The following is a 22,478-nucleotide window of genomic DNA, read 5'->3' as shown; positions in this document are numbered from 1 at the left end:
AGGTTTGTTTGAAGAAGAGTTAGGTTCTGTAAATCAGGATGTGAAGAAAGGGGAAATGTGAGAAACTGAAGCTTTTCTTTTACTGTAAATCCTCCTCTGCCATTCTGGTGACTACTTGAAGGCCAGATTATCATCACACAGAACAGCTTGTCAAAACAGTTGTTAAATGTTAAACTATAACTGGATCTCTCTGAAGTTCGTTAAATTAACCTTGATTAAACACCAGACTGTGTTAAGTTGCATTGTGGGATTTGTAAACTTGTGTGTTTTGAACTTAAAGTCAGGATATGTCAGCTTCTCCTGCACCACTTCTGTCACCGTAAATCTCTTAAAAAGCTAAACAAGAATAAATACCCATGGAAAAGTGCTCTTACAGGCGGAAGTAGCTCAGTCTGTAGGATCTTGGATTGGAAACAGGAAGATCACCGGCTCAAGTCCCCAATGGACTGAAGTATGGAAGTTGCTCCAGTTCCTCCATCAGCCCCTGCTTGTGGCTCAGTCGGTAGAGTTGATTGTCTCTCAACTGGAAGATTTGGGGTTCGTTCCTGAGCTCCTGCAGCAACACGTCCGATGTGGCCTTGGGCAAGACACTTAACCTTAACAACTTAATTAAATGACATTATTTAGGTGTTACAAAGGGAATAGACATTATGTGTCAGCTGTGATAATGACTTCAAAATCACCAAATGCACACACTGTTAAAGTGAAAATGTATCTTTTTATTGGTACCATACATTAATTATCAAGGGCAGAAACTAACCAAATCAAAAAATATATATCAAACGATGATTTTTCTACAGGGATTGGAGAAGGTACAAGTCACCATTCAAACACAATCAGAACTGTTGCTGGAATCAACTGTAAAGAAATGAACTAGTACAAAATCAACAGAGCTCCAGCTGTGTCTCTCACACTTTACAGTCAGCATTGCTACCAAATATGCCGAGTGAACTTCATGGTGAGCTGGCTTTAGAACATGTTTGGATGATTGATGGTATCACTCGATTTGTCTTGAGAGACTTACATGAAAGCACTGAAACACAGCCAGTGATGAAACATGAAATTCACCGGTTAACTTAAAAATCAGTGAGCACATTCTCTTGACATCAGGTTTAGAGCTGCAGTACATAAATTGTGATGAAAGTTAGTGAAAAAAATCACTTCCTGTATGGATGAAATAAACGAGTTAAGTTCTAAAATTTCAAAAATAAATACAAAAAAAATCAACTCAATCATCTCTTCATGGTGTCATTGTACCCTCGAGGGTTTTGTAATTTAATTTACACAAGTTTTAAAAAAGAGGGAAGAGCAGGGGGGAGATAGAGGGGACAGGTTCATGAGTGTTTTTTCTCCTTTTTCCTATTTTTGTTTCTTTACATTAGATCGGGATGGCTTTAGGTAAATCTAAGTAAGAATACATTTTATTACAGTCAGACAGAACTTTGCTACTACCTTAAATATACAAGCACAAATACACAAAAATTTAAATCTCCAAAAAAAAAAAATAGGAACAAAAAGACAAAATAAGAACATCCACACTAAATTATTTCTCTTTTATCAACATAAAAGATAAAAACAATATATTTTAGAGGGGGGAGGGATAAAAGTCCTGTTTTGCTCCTTGGTCTGTAGCTTTTCAGTATTGGTAGAAAATAAAAAAGTAACAATTGAAATGAAGGCGTTTAATACAAATTAAAAAACATTCTAGGGAAATATATACTGTATAAAAACTCTTAAAATGTGTTACTGTGTGTGTGTGTGTGTGTGTGTGTGTGTGTGTGTGTGTGTGTGTGTGTGTGTGAGTGAGCGTGTGTGTGTGTGTGTTGTAAATGCTCTGTTTGAAAGACTCACTGTAGTTTGTTTAGAGACAGCTCGGGCACTAGGGGACTCAAATCCTTCAAACTCACATGTGTCAATGTTGTGTGAGTGTGTGTGTGTGTGTGTGTGTGTGTGTGTGTGTGTGTGTGTGTGTGTGTGTGTGTGTGTGTGTGTGTGTGTGTGTGTGTGTGTGTGTGTGTGTGTGTGTGTTTGCCTGTGTGTAAAGTTTTCCTAGTGCCACATTTCAGCTCTCCTACTCATGTGTGAAGTTCAATGGTTTTATAGAGTGGCTCTAAATTCTGGTCTGCCAGCTTCAGCAAAGACACACAAATAAGCTCAGACTGCCTTCTTTCTCTCCTCACACACACACGCACGCACGCACACACACACACACACACACACACACGCGCGCGCGCGCGCGCACACACACACACACACACACACACACACACACACACACACACACACACACACACACACACACACATCCTCTATAAAGAGACATTACCGGTGACTTGTCCTTCAAACAGAGCAGACCAGAATTCAAAGCCGTATTTAGAGGACTGGTGGACAAGTGGTCCCTAAGCAACTCGCCACCGTCTGGACGCCCATGTCGCCAACATGCCCTCCACCCTTAAAGCCCTCTGCTGACCTACACCTGGACTTCAGTGTGGATAGTTAAGTGAGCACAGTTCTTCTCCTTTGGGTAACATTCCCAGGCCTTCTCAATCACATCTTCCAGGATCAGTGTCCAAAACGAAAACAAGCGAGAGCAGGAGATTTTGAGTGTGAGATGAGGAAAAGGGAGGCAGGTGGGACACATATGAAGAAGTCACAGCAAAGAGGAAACCTTGTGAAATTCTTCCAGCTCAATGACAAAGTCTGAGACACACTGAGCATGAATCTGATGAATCTGAGCTCGACAGTCATGTCTGGGGCTTGCCGGCGGGTTGTCGCTGTTGCAAGCATGGCTGTTGGGTTGGGGGGGGGGCGGTCTGTAAGAAGTGACAGAGAGAGGAGGGGATGTTTGTGTTGAGGTTTGCAGGGCTCTGGGCTCTACTGCGATGCCTGTGAGGTGGGGTTGTCGCTCTTGCTCTCCTGGCTGGAAGGGGCCTTGTTGTTCCAGGGCGAGTTGGAGCCCAGCGCAGGCGAGTTGTTGAAGCTGTCCTCGTCGTCGATGCCGTTGGCGGCGTCAAACTGCGTGTTCTCCAGCCGTGTGATCAGACGCTCATCTTCATCTCCAAACTCTCCCCCCATCAGTGTGGGCTCACCGACTACCATCACATCCTGCAGGGACACAAAAAAGAGCCCCGACATTTAATGTGTTTGTTATGTGGAGGAGGAACGCAGGTTTGGACATGAAAAACTACAGAAAAAAAAAATATTAGACATAGGTTACTCTTTATCCAAATACTGCAAACTACTAGGGATGATTCTAGTGGCTTATTGATAATTTGTCTAAACAAATATTTAAATTTAGGCTACGCAACGAGTCTAAAGTTAAGAAAACACTCAGGAAACAATCCAAGTTGAGCATGATTTTTAACACGGCGAAACAAGGTATGACAGAATCAGCCGAGTGTGGCTAGTGTTAGCAGTTCTAGTACCGCCAGCCTTGTGTCCTCCTTGCAGGTTCAATGCGCTCATGCATTGCTTTGATTGAGTTGAATTCAACTACAACCTAAACGCAGCCTACGTACTACTTTATCACCCTTGTTTTGATTAAAATACTGCCAAACCACACTGTGCTTGTTTAACAGAGCATAATAATGTAGCTGTTAATTGGAGCTACAGTCCCAGGCTATTTTAGATATAACTGGGCTCTGACCAGCAAAGTGCGCCTGAATTGATAGAAATGTTGATAATGAGTCGACCGACTAGTAATTCTGTCCACATGCCGACTGAAAACTCTCCTTAACAAACAATGCCCTTGAGTATGTTCAGTGACACCGCGGCCGTTTTCTTGCTTTTTGGCTTCAAAGAGGGAAAAGCCAGTGTTCAAGACATTAGTGAATATTTTCTTGGTTGAGCTTTCTTTTATCACATACAGACATACATTCCTCCCTCATCCTTTACTTTTAAATCCCCATCCCTGTTGGACTTGTCATGTTGCAATGTTTCTCCTGAAGAGAAGTATTTGGCTTTTAATCAGACAGAGCATTTATACGAGCCAAAAACATAATTATGTCTCATTAAACCGTTAAACTTTCTCCAGCTCAAAATCAACTCCCACAAACCTTCTGTCAGAAATCTAACTCCTCATCCAACTTTTGTAAGTCAGACACTAAATTCAAACTCTTTCCTCCATCAGTAACTTTCTCTAAAGTTTGTCACGTGTTTCTAGAGATGCACCACATTACCAATGTTTAAAATAAAAAAAGCCACTTCTGATGCCTAAGTTTTTTCATAACTTCTTTGCAGTTTAACATTTCAGTTTTTCATGAGCTTTTTGATTTGATGTGTTTAAATTGCTCTAAGTAGTCCCTCCTCTTGAAGTGCCATTGCATGTCTTACTTACAGCATGTTGTAGATTTTTTTCAAGAGACACCTCCGCTATCAACCTTTTGCCTTTTTTTAGATTAGTTTTTTTGCCTCTATTCACACAGGACTGTGGAAAGAGTTGGAAACCGGGAAGGACAACAGAGGACAACAGCCCCTTTACATGGGGCAAACCGGCTCCTAATTTACTAGTGCATGTTTGACAATGAAAAAAAAACTATCCGAGTTTCTCCAACATACTAGCTTGCCAGCATAAAATTGATTCAACAGCAGATACACATTGGCTTCTGACATCTGTGCATGTGACATCATTAGACAATTCATGCCACTGTAAAATATATTCTTATTTCCCCAAAGGCCATTTATGTACAAACCACTATAACACCATCGAGAAAAAATCTACATCTCTGGTGACGAGCTGTACCTGAATGCATCACAGCTGTATTTATTTTGGTGTAATACAATGTCCTGTCACCGTGTCCTGCCTTAGTTGCTATCTAATGACAACACATGAAGAAATGAAACAGTGTATGTATGAACGCAGCGCTAATGTTTCTGTTTGGAGGTGTAGTTGCATGGTACCAACACTAGAGAGCAGCGATGTACTCACTGGAACTTGGCTGGAGAGAGGGAAGCCGCTGCCAGGACTCTTCTTTTTGTTGTTGTTGTTATTATTAGTTCCTCCTCCTCCACTGATGGTGCTGCCTCCTGACATCTTACGCTTCCGCCGTTTGTTTGGGGCTTGTCTTGACGGCTCAGCTGTTGAATTAGGATGGAGAGAAAGACGGTTAAAAAAAAAAACATTCTCAGTGGGTTAATCTGGTGTCTGCCTTCATTTGTGATGTTTAGTTTGCCTACCTGGTGGCGCCACCATCCTCTGCCATTTCTGGAATAGGCAGGTCTTGAGGCAGTCTCTGGGGCTGAGGCTGTACGTCTTGTGTCTGGACATCAGCTCCTGCATGGGCTCCAGAATCACACACAGCTGCAGGAGGGAACGGAGAGTTTAGAGATTACACAGTGTTTAAGATCATTAGAGATACTCCGATCGATCAGGCAGCATCATTAGCAGCTGGTGTTCCCTGTAATGACTTCATCTGTATCAGTTCTGACATCAGATAACCAGATATTAAATACAATCCAGGAGGGAATTAAAGAGAGCAATCCAATAAACACGAGTTTCCATCACTCACACTTATTACAGCCTCTCCCTATTCAAGGCAACCATGTTTTAGATTCATCCTCCTCTGGATCTGAGGCAGAGCTATTTACTCAGTCTTTACCACAGACAACTTGAGTTCAGGTATGTTTTAACTTCAAGCATCTATTTAGCCTTCTAGTAAGGCAGGAGTTGCCATTCCTAAAGATAACAAGACATTTCAAGCTATCAATGTTTCACAGAATAGAACTGGGTTTCTCAAACTGAGGTTCCTGATCCCCCAGGCGGTCGCCAGGGGGTGCTTGAAGGGTTGTAATAACTTGGAGGTGGGGGGAATTTAAAAAAAATAGATGTCATTATTTGCTGCATATTAACATTTGTATTCTTTTTCAGTGCCAATCGTTCATTTAAATAAATCACACACACCAGTCGAGCCAATCAGAATCGAGCAGCAATGAGTGACACCGATATAGAAGAAAGTTGCTGTACCACTGAAAGCTAGCTAGCTACCTTAAAACAAAAAGACTGTTCAAAGAAAGGAAAGACATCATGAATGTAATGAATGAAATCTAAAAATGTTTGTGTACTGTTGCTATTATTTTTGTTAGTGTTAAGAAAAATAATAAAGGTTTTATGTCCGTAGCATAACAACGTTAGGGAAGCCTGCATTAGAGAGCAATTTAAAATACATAGAGTCTCTCTCTCTCGTCCCAGCATGTCAGGGGGGACTGTGAAGTGACCTACAGCTAACATTGGCTATGTTTGTTTTTGGTACAGTGTTCAATGTTGTCATTAAAACCAGTAGAAACACAAAACTCAAGTTTGAGTCAAAGTTAGGGGTGAAATATCAGTGTCTCCCGGGTGCTGGTAGCGTAGTGGATAGTGCACACACGCCATGTAAGGAGGTTTAAGTCCTCTGTGCGGACAGCTCGTGTTAGAATCCGACCATGGGCCTCTTTGCCCGCAAGTTATTCCGCACTCTCTCGCTCTGATTTCTGACTCTATCCACTGTCCTATCTCTACAACAAAGGCACAAAAAGCCTGAAATTTGTAACAATCTTTTAAAGAAAAAAATCAGTGTCTCTGCTGTGCTCTTCAGTTGACACAGAGTCTCCTGTGAAAGACTTCCGGCCAAAGAACCATTAATGTTTACAATTTAAATTCACGTTCACTGTAGGTTTTGGTCTCTCTGTTTCACTTCTCCTCCGTCACAGAAGACGTTTACTTTCTTCACCGTCCATTCAAACAATGTTTCACAGTTGGGAAGTAGTTATGTACCGATGCAATAAACTATACACCAACTAGCTGTCGTCACTATTGCTGCTGCTAGGCAGGATTAACTACACTGACTAAAAGTCTACGGTCTCATCCATCTAAATCTGATCACAGTCTCAAATCAAGATTTGAAAATGCCCATTCCTTATTAAGACATATTTAGTAGTTGCATTTGAGTTGTGCTAATATTGTTTCAAAGAAGGGCCTTTTTGGAAAACGGCTTCAACTCTGGACTCAAAGAGTTAACACTGGACGGCTGTGCTCAGTTGGTAGAGTCGGCCATCTCTCAATGAGGGGTTCGATCCCCAGCTCTTGAAGCAACATGTACAATGTGTCCTTGGGCAAGACACTTAACCCCGCATTACTCCTGCTGGTTCTTCAGTGGCGTATGAATGTGTATGAATGGGATGAGTTACTTCTGATGGTCACTTTAGCAGCCTCTGCCATCAGTGTCTAATCGCTAGGTGAGACATGCGGTGAAACTGCACTTTGAGTAGTAGAAGACTAGAAAATGTACTAATAGTAAGTCAATGAAGAGGACAAAGAACAAGAACGGGGTCTTTCCAGAGGTCAAATCTTGTGTGCTCACTTACTCGGAGGTAGTTGAGGGTGGAGTTGGACAGGCCACATCTTGTAATGTTTTTGGACAGCTGGTCCAGCATCTGTGGGTCCTGGGCCTGAGACATCAAAAGGAGACAGGTTATAAAGCTGAAACACACACACACACATTGTCTTCCTGTCCGTCTGCACTCACATGCATGGCCAGTATGCTGCGGGGGATGAGTTCACGGTGTTGTCTGATGCTGAAGTGCCACGTCTTTATCCTCATCATGTCGTCAAACATGAACTCCAGGTACAGACGCCCTTCTACACACACCTGCAGCAGGTCAGAGGTCAGAGGTCAGTATACAGCATTTAGAGGTAGCATGACTGGGGTCTCCTCCAGGAAACTTTTAACCCCAAACATTTCTCTTCCTTCATTCTGATCAATTCTAAGGCATCCATTTGTGCATTTTCTGCAGAACTTTATAATAATAATTTAGTCCTTAGTCCTCTTTTGAAATCTGTAACTACATTTTCACACAGATAAATGCATCCATTAGAAGACTTAAACAAAAGAGTGCACTGTAAAAGTTCTTCAGAGCTCCCTGACATGATCGCCTCCATCTGTGTCTGTTACCCGATTAACAGAACTTTGCATTTTAAAAGTTCCCCTTGTGATTATGTTATCGCAAGAGCATAACTTTAAGTTATTTGTCTATTGTTTGCCACATTTCCCACTGGGAAAGGTGGGTGCAAAAAGTCTTTGTCCGTTTTGCTTTTTCAAGATATTTCCTTTCTTGAAATGTTTGTTTACGTCAACATAAGAACAACAGACCTAGGAATAACTTTAGTGAACGTCCAGAGATCAAACAAAGAGAAGAAACAAGTTGGAGAGGGCAGATTGTGTTGAATCCTTATTTTTAACCAGTGTGGTTGGGATTTGAAACATTTTAGGCAGAGCTTCTTTGCAGGATGTGAGTGACGTGCAGATAAGAGGAAGCTTTGCTCAGGAGTTTGTGTTCAGTAATATGCTACACCTTTCGCTTTGCTTTCAATCATATCATGCCTGCTCTCGCTCACGCTCTCATATACTGTGGGGGTGGGATGCTCCGTTGGATATTTACATTTTAGCATAAGGAAATGGGGCAATAATAATTATATTTTCCAACATTTTAACACATATTCAAATGTGTACACTATTAACATTCAAACTGAAAATTAATCCTTGTAATGGCTCGAGACAAAAACACACCTGTGTGAACATGGGCTTCCCGTTCTGGGTGACCATGGTGCACTGATCACAGTCGAGGGAGACAAAGTTATTGTGGAAGGACTCCTTAGGATGTTTCAGCACGTAGTAGAGCTCAGTGGCACCACCCTCAAATATACTTCTGAAGTACCTCGGAATCAACGTCCGACCAATTGCTTAAAAAGAGGGAAGAAAAACACAAAGGGCATTAGACCGGGAGAAGCTGTGTTCGGTCAGTGTGTAGTCAGCCACTGTGTTAAAGAGACATGTATGAAACAGAGAGGCAATGTGTCCCTGAGGTTTTCTTACTGTAGCGTTTGGGTCCATCCTCCAGACAAAAAGTTATAGTCAACATGGCGTCATCTTCAAAGAACTCAGTAGTAAATGCGTCCCACCACAAGTTATCACACTCCTACAGGAAGCGGAGAAGAAACAATAAGTTACCAACACAACGACAGGACTGCTTTCACTTTGAGCATGCATGTGTGTACAAACCTCTGTCCAGTTCTGTAGCCGTTTGTTGAGTTCAAATATTCTGTAGTCTGTCTGGTTGCCATACGGTGTGTGCCTCCTGCTCCATCATGGAACGGCAGAATGAGGAAGGGGGGGGGGGGGGGCAAGATGTGGATGGAGAACAGTTAGGTTTAAGGAAGATGAAGGATTACATCACTCGTACTTTCAGATATGTGTCAACTGGTAACTGGTTAAGTCTGGTTAGAGACAAGAAAAAAAAACTATCTCCGTTAAGACAGAGAAAAAAGCTAAACTTTTACACCAGTTTTAGATAAAGGGAAATACAGCACTCTTACCCTATCCCTGGCTCCAGGTATGTGGGAGGATACATTGGGGTGGGACTGTCGAAACAAGAGACAAAGACATTATTACATTAAAGCTAAGGTGATAATATGCCCTCCTTCAGGAGCAACTCTGTCTTTAAGACTCTGGGAAGCAGGCCAAACATGCAACAAATTGGATGATACAAGGAGACGGTAAATAACAACCCTTCTCATATACACACACCAACATCAACTGTGGCTGATTTGGTTACTGAAAACAAGACAAGCTGTAAAGCATGCCCCGCAATCCTGCATGAGGAAAACTCTCCAACCTTCTGTAACCATTGAATTTAAAGAGGACATATTGTGAAAAATCCACTGTTACAGTGTTTTTGAACATATATTTGGGTAACCTGAGTGTCTACTGACCCATAAAATATGAAATAAATCCCTCCAGTCCTTTGTTTGTGGTCTGCATAAGTCTTACAAGACAGAGAAAAATGCTCCGTTTAAAATTTGCTCAACTCTCAAAAAAATAATCCCCTCCCCTGGTATCTCCACCCATGGACTCGACCCCCAGCCTAGAACAAAACTAACAGGTCGACCATTTTTATTCTTGCTACTGAGGAGTGATTTCTACTGGGAAAACTCAGGGGGTCATTGCATTTAAAGAGACACACACCAAAACGGAGCGTTCTGAGAGAGCTGGTTTATACAGGGCCAGAAACCTCCTCTGGTGCTTGATTCATGTTATATTTTGACCAAAGCGGACTGTTTTAAAAGGTGGAGAAGGGGGATAATATGTCCTCTTTACAATGAGTTAAGCAATAAACATTAGATGCACACAGTGGTCCATAAGAGATGTTTGCACAGATCATGTGATGTTACTGGTGGTAGACTAAGACTTATCAATCAATCTTTATAGTTATCTCAAGACACAGAGGGAGATTCAGAGAGAAAGAGACGGATAGAGAGCAACAACAAACGTGAATAAGGTAGCTATATGCCAATAATAATGAAGAAGCAGAAGCAAGTGGAACACCCTTTCAATGAATGATAGAAGAATACAGGGATACTCTTGACAAATTATCAGCAGTTTAACTCTTTAACCAAGAATTTCAAGTAGAATACTTTACACTAAAGTTATATTATTGTTTTGCATTCAGCACTGGGTCCTGGGAAATTACCTTTTAATTATTCTTTAATGAATTTTAGAATTAATATACACTTTAAACATTTGAGTTTTCATTGGGGAAGTCTATAAACCCTCTCCTTTACCCTTTGGCTGCTTTGAGGAGGACAAGAAATGTATCTCATCAAGTCTTCTCTAATTCACATTTGTGATGTTTTCACACATGCACAAAACTCCTGAAAACTTCTTGAACTTTTACAGGTGAGCTGCATGTGTGAATGCAGACTGAATTTTGAAGCTTGCTTCATTATGTTTTCTCCTCATCAGTATGTTCTTCTCCCTGCTTTCATAGATACCATGAACAAGACCAACTAAACAAAGCACAGATATAAAGGTGAGGTTTAATGGCACTTGTCATGATTTGTCATACAAGTTTCATAATTCTCTGCACTTTTACATATTGTTCTTCTTTAGTGATGTTCTGTCTCTTAAGACCAAGAGGGATAGTTTCCCGCTATGAGCTGCATGCGTGAGGAAGCTACTCAGCAAGATTTCATGGACAGTCTGCCTGAAGACAAGCAAGACTTGATGTTGCCAAAATTACTTCCTAAGGTGTGACTAGCCAGAACAAGCTTCCAAGTGGAGAAGATTTCCACTGGATGTTTTCTCCACTAACATCTATTCGTGAGAAGTAATGTCTTGATGTTGTTCAGGCTGGATTGGGAATGCTATATGAACACGATGTGTAATAATAGGAATGCCAGTAGAAGATGGGCCTAGCACAGACACTGTGATTTTCTTACCCGGAGTAAACTCAACAACACACAGGAAACACAGACATAAGACTCACCCCACGTCTCTGTCCAGCATAGTGCCGGGGTGGAAAGGGGGAAAAGTGCTACCGTTTGGGGGCTCCTTGGGGGAGTACAGCTTGAATGACTTGGAGGAACAGCCTGGAAGAGAGGTGAGGAAATAGAGAAAGACCATTAATTTCATGCTTCATTCTTAATTACAAGGTGACAAGTAAGAAAAATTGTTAAAGATTAGTGCCTCAGGATAACGGCAACCATGACTTATGTAAGGGCAAAATTTAACTTCAAAGTGAACCAAAAAAAGGAAAGAGAATATGGTACACCCTTGAGTATTACAGAGGCATTTCTAATGTTTGTTTGGCACTTTTAGAGAGGCACAGTGAATGACTGTATCATGCGAGGGTGAAGGCACACGCAGCCTGAACTGTCCAATATGGCCCAGTTTCAGTTGGCTGCACTCATTCACAGGTCATCCCCAATCTGGTTTAATAAAGATGCAGAACAACAAGAAGGCGCTACCGCTACACTAATACAAAAAACTGCTGCCCTCCATCTACAAACAGCAATCACAAGGAGAGCCATACTGACTTCATTCACACCCACATAAAAAAAACAACCAAACAGATGAATCTGTCTCACACACAAAGCTCCATCCCTTGTTCTACTCTAATTGCCCAGCTCTCCAATAAAGGCCAACCAGGCGTGCCGGCCTTGGGGTCGTGACCCTTGCCGTCACCATAGCGAAGCCCCGCCTTATTAATGTCGCTCTGTCTTGTCCCTGCATATTAAGCATATCTCTGACAACGTGTGTGTAATGAAAGAGAGATATAAATCTGGAGCCCGGAGAAGGGGGAAGACGCTCGTAGTGCGAAGTTTTATGAACATGTATGATTAACCTTTAAGCAGGATATATCATGATTTGGAAACAAAGCAGTGGTGATATGTGTATTTTATGAAATTAAGACAATTAGGAGTACGGTGCCACTATGGTTAAAATGAATACAGACTTTTTTTTAACAGTGAAGTGTCACTATCACAGTTCGTTTGCTGTATTTCAGTCAAGGACTTAACAGAAACGCAGATATCAGCAGACAAAGTGACACAAGGTGGACAGACAGCAGCCATGTCAAACACTAGTCTAAGAGGCCGCACTGACACAATTACACATTAGTTTTTCATATTCACTCACAGCCAGTGCAGAAAAAGTAACAGCAGAGGACCTGCATCTTTTCTGATTTCTAAACTAGTTTCCCACAGTATGTATAACTACAGCTTAACTCTGCAGGTGAGTTAACAATAAGTGAACCATGTACAGGTAGCACAGATTGTCTTCTACAAAACATCCATACCTGCATCTACTAAACAAGTTGTTTACGGCATGAGCCTGCTATGCTATAGTCTGAATGCAGCACCAGAGGAAAACAAATGGGGTTGATAAATAAATAAATAATCAATTCTTATGTGTCCATTAGTTGTTGAGAGCTCCATTAGCTCCTCTCCTCTCCCGTTAGCGGTTAATGACAGGCAGTCACAATCTCATCAGCTGGACTCCACTTCCTCCACTGGGAATCCTGTCCACTGCTCACTTACAACACACACACACAGTATATACATATCATATCCATTATACATGCACACATCCTGCAGGCTTGAGGGATGGCCAGCCCACCACAAACCATCAGAACAAAATGTGTTGAGCAACATAGATGTTGAAGGTAGTCGCTACTTTTGATTTTAAGTAAACAAAACACACATAAACACACACACACACACACACGATAGTAACCTGTGGTGGTTTTGTATTTCTGCACCTCCAGACCATGATTGTTGGGGGGCATGCAGCTTCTTAATACTGAACCATAACCTCCTTTATTAAACTGTTCACATTAACCGACGTGAACCTGCTTTTTTAAAACATTTTTAAACAGTATTTCAAACATCCCTTTAGCTCTGAACTTCACCATCCAGAGCAGATTTGTAGTTGTGGTGGTTACAAAGGCAATTAGAAAGGCTGCCAGCGCATCATGCTAACAGTTAGCTTCCAGCTAAGCTAAAACCCGTCGGTAAACTTCGCTACATAATACCAACGAAGGTCGGATGTAACCAACAAGAAACACACAAAAATACAGATTTGTTATGATCAATAACATCGACACCACCAGCCACAAAACACAACACTACCCTACGCCTGCAGGGCAAGTCATAAAACAGATAGTACCACTTAGCTCCTGTTAGCCGTCCTGCTAACGCCTTAGCGTCAATTCCCTTTTCAACGAAAAATCACTGGAACAAGTTCCCCCACAAAACAACCACGGCGGCTCGTACGCCTCATCCAACCACAAAACCAGTTAGAAACCAAAGTAAAAGCGTGTGTTTGGGAGAAGCGAGCCTTTACCTGTAAAGAAGTCCAATCAGAAAATTGATGTTTACAGATCCGTGATGAGAGACCGTGTGTACGCGCCGTGCGTAAAAACCGATAGGCCCGCTGGACGCAACGTATCAACACAATACGTCCCCCTGAACAGGATCAATGAAAAAACCTCTTCAAACCAAGAGACCGCAACGGAATAAGGCCTAAATAGCGGGAGTCGGTCGGTTATGTTTTGTCCCGCATGAGGCCTTGTCAGTGGGCTGAAGCCTGCTGTGGGTTTACATACGGACCCAGATGAGCCCTTTGTTCACGGGAGGACATGAACAATAGCTGTAGGCCCTCCTCCTCCTATCCCTCTGCAATGCATTTACTCCTCTCTCCTCTGCCCAGCACCGCCAGCCGCCCTCTCCCCCTGCCCCTGCTGCTGCTCCTCCTCCTCCTCCTCCTCCTCCCCCCACTAATGCACAACTGCACATGAAGGTTGTCTGGTAAGCATTTTTTTTTCTTCCTTCCTCCTCCCTGCTTCCCATCCCATCCTTGTAAGTGACACAAATGAGAATTGGCCTAATGCAGCCGAGTGGAAATGTGTGTAGAAATGAAGATCATGCTGACTGCAAAGTGGTTTCGTGTCTGCCTAATTAGTGCACATCAGCCTGCTGAAAACAACTGAACTGAGACAGTGACATGAGCCTGGTCATATGCATTATACACTATGTGTCTATGCAGTTATCGCCATGTGAATCTGATGCAGCAGCATGATGAGTCACAAGTTAATTGAGATCTTCTACATTAACTTCCGTAAGGCTAAGAGACTGGGGTTGTTTGCAATCAATTGTGTCTTTCAGTTTGCACATTGAACTGTCTCCAGGGTAGAACAGTAAATCCCTTAACCACTGGGAATGTCTCCCTCTTTCCCTCTCTGTGCAGAGACACACATAAATGAACACATAACAACCACACAGGAAGCACTAAGCCAAAGGGAGAATCCCATAGGCCTCTAAATCTGCTTAAATCGCCTCAAATCATAATCAGATATTCAGATCACAGCCAGCGAGGACTCACCCATATGGCCGAAGTTGGGATAAAAAAAGAACAAGTATTAGGTCAGTAGTTTTCATATGCAAGGGGATGTCATAATGTTAATTTGAAATGCAGTATTCATCCTTTAAGCAATGTTTACAGGCGCTCCCATATCAATTCTTTCCTTTGAATCACTGAAGCACTTTCCCCTGCCTCGATTATTTAAGGTCGCTGCAGCCACCAGCATGAATGTGGCTCTGATTTATTCACAACTCATGTACACAGGCAGTGAAAACACAATGTTTCATCAATGATTTATCCTCAAATTAAGCTGCTCATGGGAGCCCCTGTATTGAAATAGGAAACAGACCTACGCAGAGGCTGCTGTATATTTGAACACCAGTGTTCATAGCATGCGTTTTATTATGACAATATTATAATAATAATACAGTTTTTAAGCTCAGGTAGAACTCTCTCTGGTTTTTCAGTTTTTTTTAATCATAAATGTGCTGTGCAATGATTTTGTGCAAAATCATGTTATGGAACAACTTTTTTTTAAATGTGAAAATAAGCAGTGTTCAGACTTCAAGAGTTTTTAAAACCAGATTCTCTCCAGAGTGCAGATAAAGGATCAGTTCAACAAGAGGTTGTAGGCAGGTCTGTCAATTTACTGTCAGTCTACAATATTTATATACAGGTGTTTCTTTAAAGAATAAATGAAGGGGCGCTGATTGCCCAGCGTGGTCGCATCCCATGTACAGAGGCTATAGCCATCGAAGTGGGCGGCCCCGGGTTCAAGTCCGACCTGTTGCTCCTATCCCATGTCATTCCCCTCCCTCTCTCCTGATTTCAAACTCTATCCACAGTCCTATCTGAATAAAGGCAAAAAGCCCAATAAAAAAAGTATCAAATTAAAAGGTAAGAATTAAAAATTTTAAAAGAAAATGACAGTCCACATGATAGGATTTCACATAAGGAACATATTAATAATACAAAGGTTTGTCCAAAATGAAGTCCATAGTAGTAGTTATAATGATAATTATTATTATAATATCCCTTGTCAGCTTTTATGCAGCTGCATGTTTAAGAACTTGATTTTTCCTCTGCTTTAATTTGGTGGCATTATAATCAACCTTGTTTCCGAGATTCTGACGTCTTATCACGTGGTATGATGAGCTTATATTGTATGTTTATCACTCCATCTGTTTAATCTTCTGCCACTGTGCAGATGTCTTTTTTTCTGTCTGGATGGGAAAACAAGCTGACCCTTTTTCATTGTCTTAATGAAGACAAAAACCCAAATGCAGCCCCTCTTTGCAGACTTCAGTGTTTGTTGAAGTGAAGTGTCTCTCAGGGCATGACACACAGAGAGAGAGAGCATTATCTGCTCTGAGGCTCGTGTCTCACCCGACCTGCATGAAGATGCTCGGGCTGACTTTATGTATTTTGGTCTGACAATGCTGAGCACTTCTCAGCTCACGAGCCTGCTGTCACTCTGCTGGCAGCATCTTTGTGTGTCTAGTACCAGGGGGAGGTGTATGCAGTTGTAGCTTAGACTGTCTGCTGTGGGTGACTTATGTGGATTTGCCTATCTTACATTCACTGGCCCCTGTAACCATGGCAACACAAGCAGTCAATGCTGTCACAACCAGAGCGAGGAAGAACCATCCGTGGAAATGGACACACAAGGGTTAATCCTGTGTGTGTGTGTCTCCAAAGCTTGCCCATTGAAATGGTACACGATGGGGTTAATCCCTGCTGCATGTGTGTGTGTGTGTGTGTGTGTGTGTGTGTGTGTGCACGTGTGAGTGTGTGTTTGTCTGGGTGATGTAGAGGAGGTGGGGGTGGGAGGTGTGTCAGGATAAGGCTTGAAGGGCTTACACACACCGTCTCTTTCGCTCTCAGGCATACGGCAGGCCTTATCTCTAACCAGCACCCCAACCAGCGAGCACACACACACACACACACACACACACACACACACACACACACACACACACACACACACACACACACACACACACACACACACACACACACACACACACACACACACACACACACACACACACACACACACACACACACACACACACACACACACGTCTGCCCAAACACTTACCAGTCATCCTTATTTTCTAACTTGCAGTCATACATTCACACCTAAAGCCATAAATCCATGTACTCTAAGTGATTAGAGCTGCAGCATGCGGTGGCTGAATAAACTCCTGAAGTGCACAGTGTGATGTTTCCATAAGCCTAAACCTACAACTACAACTCAAACCGTTTAATTTGCCATTATCAAAGTCAAAAAACGAGGCAATAAGCAAACTTGGACACAACATCAACAAGCCAGGAAATATATATATAACCTCAGGGGTTCTGTTGATGCTTTGGCTGCGAGAAACACAAAAAGGAAAGAGACTTACCCCCTTCAATTTCTAGCTGTTCTGACATCGCCATTTTGTCACCCACAAACACACTTTCACAGCTACACACTGATCTAACTCAGAGACAAACTCTGTTTTCATGCCTCTCCCTCTCTCTGATATCTCCCATGTCCAGACTGTCAGGCTCAGGGGCACGAGGAAGGGGTGGAGGGGGTGTCTACATTGTGTGTGTGTGTGTGTGTGTGTGTGTGTGTGTGTGTGTGTGTGTGTGTGTGTGTGTGTGTGTGTGTGTGCGCGCATGTCCATCCAAGTGTCAGCATGTGTGTGCGTGTATGTGGGCTCATGCATATGTGTGTGTGTGTGTGTGTGGGTCCAAGCATGTAAGGCATGTGTAAGTGCAAATGTGTGCAGCGTGCCACTTCCACTCACAAGTCAACAGGAAACTGACAGCACACACATCTGCCAGAGTTCTGATAACGCGCGTCCCAGGCGCCCTCCCTTCAACACAAGTCTAAACACTGATCTGGAGACAGTTTGGTGTTGGTAAAAGTGTAGAGACCACCCTGGCTAAACCGATCCTGGATTAGTGATGACAGCTACACTTGAATGCGAGGACTTAAGTTAATTGTTGTTTTTTCCATTTTTCTCCAAAACAGGAATGAACAAAAAAAACACTCCTCTTTTCATTTATCACATTTCTTTCCCCAAAGCTTCTGTTCCACTGCATCTTACCTCCGCATAGTGATAAAGTCAGAAAACTGTTAACACATCAGAAGCACAGATAGTCTCTTTCCTTTATATGGAAGCTAGATGTCTCTGGAGCTCTTTTCAGCGGCCACTGCCTGCCATGTTTGAAACACTTGGCAGCTCTGCTCTCTGATTGGCTCAGTCGGAGAGACAAAGATCTATGTGTCTGATTCAGCTCTGATAGAAGATCCAAAGGACTAGCTGCCACTTTTTGGAGGATTTGGCACCAACTGAGAACATTGGAAAGCTTTATAACAAAGTGCCTGTTAGCCAGCATCAAAAAACGTATCTAGTAGCCTAAATGAACTTTACCGGCTTAATTCTGTGCTGCTCTCTTCTTTATTCAATGAAAGAGGAATTTAAGAAAACTTACCTGACAGCTGCTGTTATTTTACTGATATAGATTATAACCGATATGATAAAATTGTAAATTTAAAAACCATCTGCATCTTTATAAAGTTATTTTCAACCCCCCCCCCCCCACACACACACACACACACACACACACACACACACACACACACACACACACACACACACACACACACACACACACACACACACACACACACACACACACACACACACACACACACACACACACACACACACACAATCAACTGAAGAAGACCTCGGGTCAAAACGTTGTGATGAATTAAAACTTTGTGGCATTTGATCAAGTGTGCGGGCCTATCTTCTTCCACAGTCTGCTGATTTTGCACTGCCCTTGACTTAAGTGATGTGTGTATACCTCCTTTTTCCAAGAGAACACCACTTACACATTTGTATGACAAGCTCAGCAAAGAGTTAAATCATCTCTCTTTGGCAACAGGGGTCAGTGAAAACGTAACTCTCCTGGAAGCTTTTTAGCTCCAAACAGTGTTCCAGGGACCAATTTTCCCTTTAAATAAAGTTTGTATGTTTAGTTCAGAATATAGCATAGAATTGTTTCACTTCTCCAATTTTTAAATGTCACCACCAAATCTACATAGTGCACCTTTAAGTAACCTTCTAATGGTAAATGGACTAGTTTATAAAGCAGCCACTGATGGCAGAGGCTGCGATGTAAATTGTCCATTCATACACATTCACACGCCACTGATGAAGCAGTTGGAGCATCTTGGGGTTAAGTGTCTTCCTAAGGACACATCAGACATGTGGTTGCTGGAGCTGGGGATCAAACCGCGGACCTCCGGTTGATGGATGACCAACTCTACCAACTGAGCCAGCCAGGCCTTTGAGTATGATGAGAATAAAGTCAAACTGCTGTAAGTTTATTGAACAGTTTCTCGAGCAGCCCTAGGTTGTTGATGTTTTTTCTATGCTAATAATTGTTTTATGCCATGTTTCATTTCAAACAGAACCGCTATAAACCAAACCAGTCAAGGCAGGAGAGCCAAATCCAGAAAAAGTTAGCAAGCAAGATAGCAACAGCTAGCAGATGAAGCTAAATATGAAGTTTGATCAGTAGCTTATTCCACGGATTGAGATACGTATTTTATGATTAACATCCCTAAGGTTGTTTTTGTAATCTGATAACAATCAGGAACTAGCTAGATTAATCCAGATATAATGAACTAGAATTATTGTCTCACAGCCGTGTGCCTCTGCAAACCAGGGAAGTTCAGATGTGTGAGTTTGTTCAGAGACATAAAACTCAGTCAGATTCCTTTTTTTGTGTTCACACGTTTGACCAATAAAGTCTATTCTAGAAAGCCAATTTAAGGGGGTTTGTTTTCCAAACAACAACACTATAATGAACCTGATTAAAGGCAACAAGACTGGCTTACCAGAGGAGCAGTGACTGCCATCTTTTCTTTTTACAGTACAAGGATTATCTATGGAAGCCTTAAACCCTTTGTATTGTTGATACAGAGACTTGATGTAAATTTGTCCTGTGTTACAGATTTCTGCCGAAATATTTGTACTCCAATATCTCTGCTGGGTTTTTTTATGCCTTTTATTGACAGGACAGTGGACAGAGCTTAATATTTACAGTTTTTGGGACAGAGTAGGAAAATAGGGGAGAGAAAGTGGGGAAACGTGTTTGAACGGAACCACTCCTCCGTACATGAGGCACCACTTAGCTGCTAGACTAACCGCTGCACCCTGTTATTTTATATCTATATATATTATGGGTGTATCACAGCTTTGTTGGCAACTGCACAAATCAAGAGCAATACTTTATGCCTTCTTAATTCCATGAATGAGATTTATGGCCATATGTAGGTCTATTAAAAAAAGAAAAGAGCATGATTTCTCTTGTTTGATCTAATACAGTAACAAAAACAGACTTGGCTTTAATATTATCATGTTATTAAATTTAAAAAGTTTCTCTCATCAAGCCAGAAATAAAAATGGTAAATAATGCTACCATATAAAGAAATGTGTGGATACATACTGACATCTGTAGCCTATCTCGTTTTTAAACTTTTGAACACCGTTATGAAAAATGTCTTTTGAAAATAAAAAAGGCCTATATCTATTTTTTTGGTCACCACTCTTTAAATGCGCCAAAAAAAGATCAACTCGCTTACAATTCTGAATCGGTCTATATTTCAGGAGCCACATCCCCTCCTCCTTACACGTGGACAACCAGCTGTTGATATAACTCACAATAAACGTCCACTCAGTCTGCAAGCTTTAATTATTACAGCAAACATTGTGTCCTAAGTTTGTTTGACCTGTTTTGTAATAACTTAATCATAAAGTCATTACAGTAAAAAGATATGCCTGTAATGACTTTTAGTACAAGATGACAGCTTCATTGTGTATTCAATGACTTTATGATCATTGCATCGATTAGATGAGGCTCCGTGATTTGTTTTGTGTTTAATACTTTGGATTGGCTCAATTTAAACATTTGCATGAAGTGATTTTATCCATAAACAATTTTCTGTCCGGCATTTAATGAACCATTATCATACATTTTTTTAGATTAAGAAGACACATTTTCTTCTTTAATTGATTCGTTATAAAATTCAAATTATCTGTCCCAAAGAGTACTCTTACTGTTTAATTTGTATCACTGTAATTAAAAGAACATTAAACATTTTCACAATCTCAAAGGCCTATTTCTACTTTCACTTTAGACAAGGATTCAAATTTTCTTCTTCTATCGCGGCTCTTCTGTCTGATGAAAATGATTATTGATGGTGCTACTTAGAAACCGCACATGAACTCACAGCAGCTAAACATAAAAAAAAAACACAACAATCAAAGCTGTTATGCAAATGAGCTCTGTAAGTCGAACTGTATGCAAATGAAGCCGTTGTTATTCCTCACAGAGCGATCACTCTCCATCTGATTTACAGTCAGAGACTTCACTGTGCATCATTTACAGAGGGAGAAATTAGAGCTGACCTACAATCAGAGCTCGCTCTTTGATAGCAGCGCCCTCGTGTGGCCACGGTGAGTCGGTGTGTTTGTTTTCATGCCGTCCAACAGTATTTTCTCACTCGCTGGGTGAATTCCCTGCTCAGGATTTTCTCTGGCAGGCGAACACAGACACCCTGCAACAGGGGAACCTCAACGGCAACGCGTCACATGTTCGTCCAGGCCAATGGGTGACGGGATTAAATCAGGAGAAATCACGCTTTTGGCCGGTCTTCATTATTATAGATCATCTGTGTTCATTAAAAAACACAAATGTAGATAATAAAGCGACTTAATGATCAGCATTATTACCCATCATCCTCTGCTTTTTCACTCTGGCATTTTGCAGGTGGCTTAGTCTTTAGTCTTTTAGTCTTTAAAAGAGAGAGAGAGAGAGCGTGTGTGTGTGTGTGTGTGTGTGTGTGTGTGTGTGTGTGTGTGTGTGTGTGTGTGTGTGTGTGTGTGTGTGTGTGTGTGTGTGTGTGTGTGTGGCAGCAGCAGCAGCAGCGGCTGGTGTCAGCTGACAGCTGTGTGAGGGGAGATGACAGTGCCCTGATGCTGCGTTCTCTGTTCTCTGGGAGCCATTTTGTCTGTCTCTGATCTCAGAGTCAGGTCTGCACCCCCCACCCCCCTCAGCCAATCACGTCACCGCTCAGCCTTGCAGAAAACATAGAAACACAGTCTGATCTCTCTCTCTCTCACTTTGTCTCACCCTTTCCTCCCTCCCACCCACTCCTCCTGCGCTCCTACAGTGCTCGTCTCCCACTCGCTCTCTTTCCTCGGCTCTTCTGCTCTCTGCCTTCTCCCCCCCCCCCTCCTCCGTCACCTCTCTCCTCTGCTGTTTTCTCTTTTCCTGCTGACACCCTGCCTGCTCCTCCTCTCCCTCTTAATCCACATCTCTCTCTTCCCTTCCATCATACCCCCTTCCTCCCCTCCTCCTCCTCCTCCTCCTCCTCCTCAGCCTCTCTTGTTGTGCAACCCGTTTCCAAACAGCTCAGCCTTTGTGCCTTTTTGTCTGTTGCCATTTCAGCCGGGCTGCAGTCTTTACTCATTTTCCTCCAATCAGGGACACCATGTGACTCTCTGCATGAGAGGGCACAGTCCCTTCCCCCTCCTCTTCTCTCCTCCATCGCTCTCTCTCTCTCTCTCTCTCCCCTTCTCCCTCTCATCCCTCCTTACCCCCAACCCCAACCCCACGCCCCCCCCTCCCCTCCCCTCATCCAGCCAGCCAGTCAGCCAGCCAACATACGCTAGCAATCAGAGGAGTCAAAGAGAAACAGGGAGTGAAGGGAAGAGGGAAAGGGAGGGGAGGATT

The 22,478-nt window shown here is 42.3% G+C and overlaps 1 protein-coding gene across 1 annotated transcript; it reads right to left on the bottom strand.

Moving 5' to 3' along the window:
- Positions 1-698: 698 nt before the first annotated feature.
- ldb1b (LIM-domain binding 1b) lies at positions 699-17,119 on the bottom strand. Its single transcript, XM_020656774.3, has 11 exons — positions 17,081-17,119; positions 11,299-11,401; positions 9,350-9,394; positions 9,036-9,111; positions 8,850-8,952; positions 8,544-8,716; positions 7,503-7,625; positions 7,342-7,425; positions 5,176-5,299; positions 4,928-5,076; positions 699-3,105 (listed from the first exon to the last, which is right to left on the bottom strand). Exons 1-11 carry the CDS (start codon positions 17,112-17,114, stop codon positions 2,875-2,877), a joined length of 1,245 nt encoding a protein of 414 aa, XP_020512430.3. The 5' UTR covers positions 17,115-17,119; the 3' UTR covers positions 699-2,874.
- Positions 17,120-22,478: the final 5,359 nt, after the last annotated feature.

This window comes from Labrus bergylta, chromosome 1 (genome assembly GCF_963930695.1).
Source record: "Labrus bergylta chromosome 1, fLabBer1.1, whole genome shotgun sequence".
In the NCBI taxonomy this organism is placed as follows: Eukaryota; Metazoa; Chordata; class Actinopteri; order Labriformes; family Labridae; genus Labrus; species Labrus bergylta.
Note: the sequence above shows the minus strand (reverse complement) of the source record. Positions and strands in the feature narration are given on the sequence as shown.